The sequence below is a fragment of the Austrofundulus limnaeus genome, unplaced genomic scaffold (genome assembly GCF_001266775.1).
Source record: "Austrofundulus limnaeus strain Quisiro unplaced genomic scaffold, Austrofundulus_limnaeus-1.0 Scaffold449, whole genome shotgun sequence".
NCBI lineage: Eukaryota > Metazoa > Chordata > Actinopteri > Cyprinodontiformes > Rivulidae > Austrofundulus > Austrofundulus limnaeus.
The window spans coordinates 25,485-29,385 of record NW_013952851.1 but is presented as its reverse complement, the minus strand read 5'-3'; the positions used below and the strand labels follow the sequence as shown (position 1 = coordinate 29,385).

The window sequence follows — 3,901 nt, the reverse complement described above, 5'->3', positions numbered from 1 at the left end:
GAATCAAAGCATATATTATATTATATTAAAGTATAGTATAGTATATTAAATTATTACATTACATTACATTAGGGGTGGGAATTTTTTACTCTCTCACGATTCGATTCAAAATCGATTTTACATTCAAAGCTGATAACGTGAGCCCATTTGTCATGTTCCCTAAGTGTTTCATCTTCATTTTGCAAACCTCACACACCTCACTCAGGTCAAACTCAGACTCATTCAGTAAAAACCAAAATGAGCCCAAATCTTTGCATTCAATGAAGACAGGGCCAGTTGAATCTCTCTTTCCTCCAGTTTTGTAGTTTCCTCTTTGTTTTTGGTGCTTTCTGCACATTTATATGTTCCAGAAGCAGCTGCGTGATGACGTCAGCACATCCCATGTAGTTACAAAATGGAGGTTGACAGCCTTTGGATTTGCTTTATTTATTTATGTTAAAAAATCAATTTTGGGACATTTTAAATCGATTCTGAATCTTTGAAAATGAGAATCATGATTCTGATGTAAAAGAAATTTTTGGTGTGTGCACCCTTATCTTATCTTATCTTATCTTATCTTATCTTATCTTATCTTATCTTATCTTATCTTATCTTCACCTAATTAAACACAGGGCTGATGTTAGGTTCATGGTGATATTTAGCTAAAAAGCAGCTCAAATGGCTCTTAACCATGTTAATATCAGTAATATATAAAAAGTTAGGATGTTTTAATTTATTATCATTATTACAAAAGATCAGTTACAAAAACATTATTAGACCTGCTGATGCCCTGTTTGTTGCTCATTGACAGCCTCTGTGTATYGTGGTTGTGTGTATCTGCTTTAATATTAAGATAAAAGGTTTGAAAAAGTTAGTTTCTCCTCATTTTGTTTGTAATTTATTTATGTAGCAGCACATAACAGTACATCTGTATCGTGCCAGAATTGGCCAAAGGCTAGTTTTCATCTGTAGTCCTGGTGACCAGTTGTACAGTGGCACCCCAGAAAGACATAAAATGTTCAACAATAAAATCATCAACAGTTAAGAACAGCATATTTAAGGCAGTGTCACATCATCACAAGAGAATCAACAGTGGCAGCAAAAACAGTGACATACAAATAAAATTAGTTCTGAAGAGCAGCATAGCTATTCTTTAAGCACGAGCTGCAGCAAATCACTTAGTAAAAGCTGTTTTATAGTGAGTATAAAACAGATTAAGACATTTAATAGATGCATGATAAAATGAATTTTAAGTTTCAAATATTATTAAAATGGTCATCATTCAGTGATGCTGGGAAAAGATTTCCATATGGAAAATGTCTTTCAGACAATACAAGAGAGTAAAGGAAAAATGAAATGAATGGATCTTTATTGCTCCACAGCAGCTGTGTTTGGAGGAGTTTTCAGCTTGTCTGTGTGTTTGTATTTTTTTATAATCCAGAGGCTGCGGGTGTGAGCTTTCTGTGGCAACCACCGCTGAAGGGAGTAGCTGAAAGAAAAACAATAGCTAATGATTAGTTAGAATTCTGGATAAACTCAAAATAATTATGTTTTTGCCTTCATAAATCATAGCTTGGACCCACATTTCACATGTAAATTTTATGAACACACTGTAATATAAGATGTTTCCCAACTTTAAATGAGTCATTAGTTCTGAAGGTGAGAATGAACCGAGCCAAAACATTTCATATTTAAGGAACAGAGAGGTGGTTTCAGGTATGTTTGTACTGTGAGTAGTCAGTATATGCGTGTTTATTTTAGCTCATCAGTTGTCMGTAACGTGATATGTTGTGTTGTTTTTCCCGCTGCAGTACTTGGCCTCTCTGGGCATTCAGTCGTTGGTCCAGCAGGGGGCGACGCAGGGTAAGACTGCACACAAGCTGATGGATGCGCTGAAGGACACAGACATCCTGCACTGGAAGCAGAGCCTGTCGGAGCTGATCGAGATCAGYCTGGCTCAGACCACGTCCATATGGAGGATGTACGGAAAGAGGTCAGCCTCTCCTCCTCGTCACCGTAACACACACTTGTCTGTTCTGCTCAGTGTTGACCACAGCGCCGGCACAGAAGCTCTTCCCCGCTCACTTCAGATCAAATCAAACAGAGGAGTTTCAGGCGTGGATAAACGTGTTGGACAGCTGAACGCTCTCTGCACACTTCAGATGTTCCCGAGCTTAAAAATGGGAGTCAGAGGAAATATGTTTTTGTTTTGTTTGTTTGTTTGTTTATGGTGGCCTGTTTTGTTTCGTGCAGCACCATGGCTCTGCAGCAGGCCCAGCTGCTTCTCAACATGAGCAGTCTGGAGCCGGTCAACTTCGGAGTCCATCAGAACAACACGGAGGCCTTCGCCGTGGCGCTCTGCCACCTGGCCGAGCTGCACGCTGAGCAGGTAACACATCTGATCTTTTGTGTGTCTGTTTTGTGTCCTGCTGGTGCGCTCTCACTGGGAAGRTTCATTATCTTCTCAGTAGTGGATTTGTGGATAATGGACATTAAATCAGCCTGGCCTTTCTGCTCCTGGGTGACGGGACTCATCKTCTCTTTTGTTTTTGTTTTCGTTGCAGGGCCTGTATGGTGCCACAGCAGAGATTCTGCAGCACCTGAAAGAACAGTTTCCTCCTCACACACAGCATGCAAAGGTGTTTATTCCTCTTATCTATTTGTGACGTGCTGACAGCTTGATACTGAAAAACACTTTCAAGTTTTCAGGGTGACAGGCTGATCAGAGCTGGGTGCAATCCATATGTGGATTTTATAACAAATAAATAATTTTTATTCAAATTTAAATGATAAAGTTTATTCATCTGTTTTTATAGGTTTTATTGACTAAAAGGTGATGTTTCTTTTCAGTAAATACAGTATGTGTTTTTATTGTTACCTAGGAAGTGTAAATAATTCTGTAATAATTTCATCTAAGAGTAATAGCAATACTTTTTTGTTCATGTTCCTGTTTAGCTCTGGATGTTGTGTGATTTGAAAATTCAGTTTGAAAGACACATGAACGAAAGGAAGTACCATTTAGCAGAGCCGCTGGTGAAAGCCATCTCTGCTCTAAACAAAACAGAAGGACTTTACAGGTAACACCAATCCTTCCTTTGTGTGCACGTGCAATCTGTGCTGCAGCTGTAACGGTGTGTTTTCTGGCAGGAAAGCTCAAGTTCTGAAGGCGCTCGGCCGCAGCACTGAGGCGTACAACATCTTACAGCATCTGCAGGTTGACTGTGAGAAGACGAAATGCACCGAGATAATCATCAGGTTACCACCTCTTACATATATTTAATACTTGCTTCCTGCAAAAGCAATGAAACTCAAGTTCAAGTTTATCCTTYAACTTTGCTGTTATCTTCTAGTTTTTCTAGTTGGCCTAAGCCATATTTTAACCATTGTCTGCATCGATTCCACTCTCTGTGTCGTTCAGAGTGATGCTGTCCACCGCTGAGCTGCACTGGGAGTCGTCCAGCTTCTCCACAGCTCTTCCTATTCTCCTGCAGGCTCTGACTCTGGCCAGACAGCACCACCTTCAGTCCCTGGTGTCAGAATCCATYCTTCATCTGGCCTTCACTCAGGTCTGTTACAGCAACAAAGACGGGCTTCATTTCTGAGCAGTCAGTATCCTACCTGCAACAGAGAGCAGTCAAGCTAGTAGCTACGTAAAAGAAAACTTTCCTGTCTGAAASAGCTCAAACTCAATAACTTTAGAATGAGACAGCTGTTTATGCTGGAGGTTCCTAAATTTTTTTCACACCATGGCCCCCTAAACAGCATTAGCTTCTGGCTGAGGACCCCACTTGTTAACCCACAAACAATGCTACAAAATATGTAAACATTACAGTTTTGGAAAATAAAATTTTCCACTTTTATTCACTATCAGTAATTATTATATTTGTTTAGCTTAAGAATTTTATAAACACTTTTATATTAT

The 3,901-nt window shown here is 39.5% G+C and overlaps 1 protein-coding gene across 1 annotated transcript in view; it reads left to right on the top strand.

Moving 5' to 3' along the window:
* anapc5 (anaphase promoting complex subunit 5) overlaps positions 1-3,901 on the top strand; it is a 14,400-nt gene that overhangs the window by 4,532 nt on the left and 5,967 nt on the right. The window contains exons 11-16 of the mRNA XM_014024956.1: positions 1,791-1,972; positions 2,233-2,368; positions 2,544-2,618; positions 2,935-3,056; positions 3,127-3,234; positions 3,398-3,545. Of these exons, the coding sequence (XP_013880410.1) occupies positions 1,791-1,972; positions 2,233-2,368; positions 2,544-2,618; positions 2,935-3,056; positions 3,127-3,234; positions 3,398-3,545 (771 nt within the window). The remainder of the gene's footprint in view (positions 1-1,790; positions 1,973-2,232; positions 2,369-2,543; positions 2,619-2,934; positions 3,057-3,126; positions 3,235-3,397; positions 3,546-3,901) is intronic.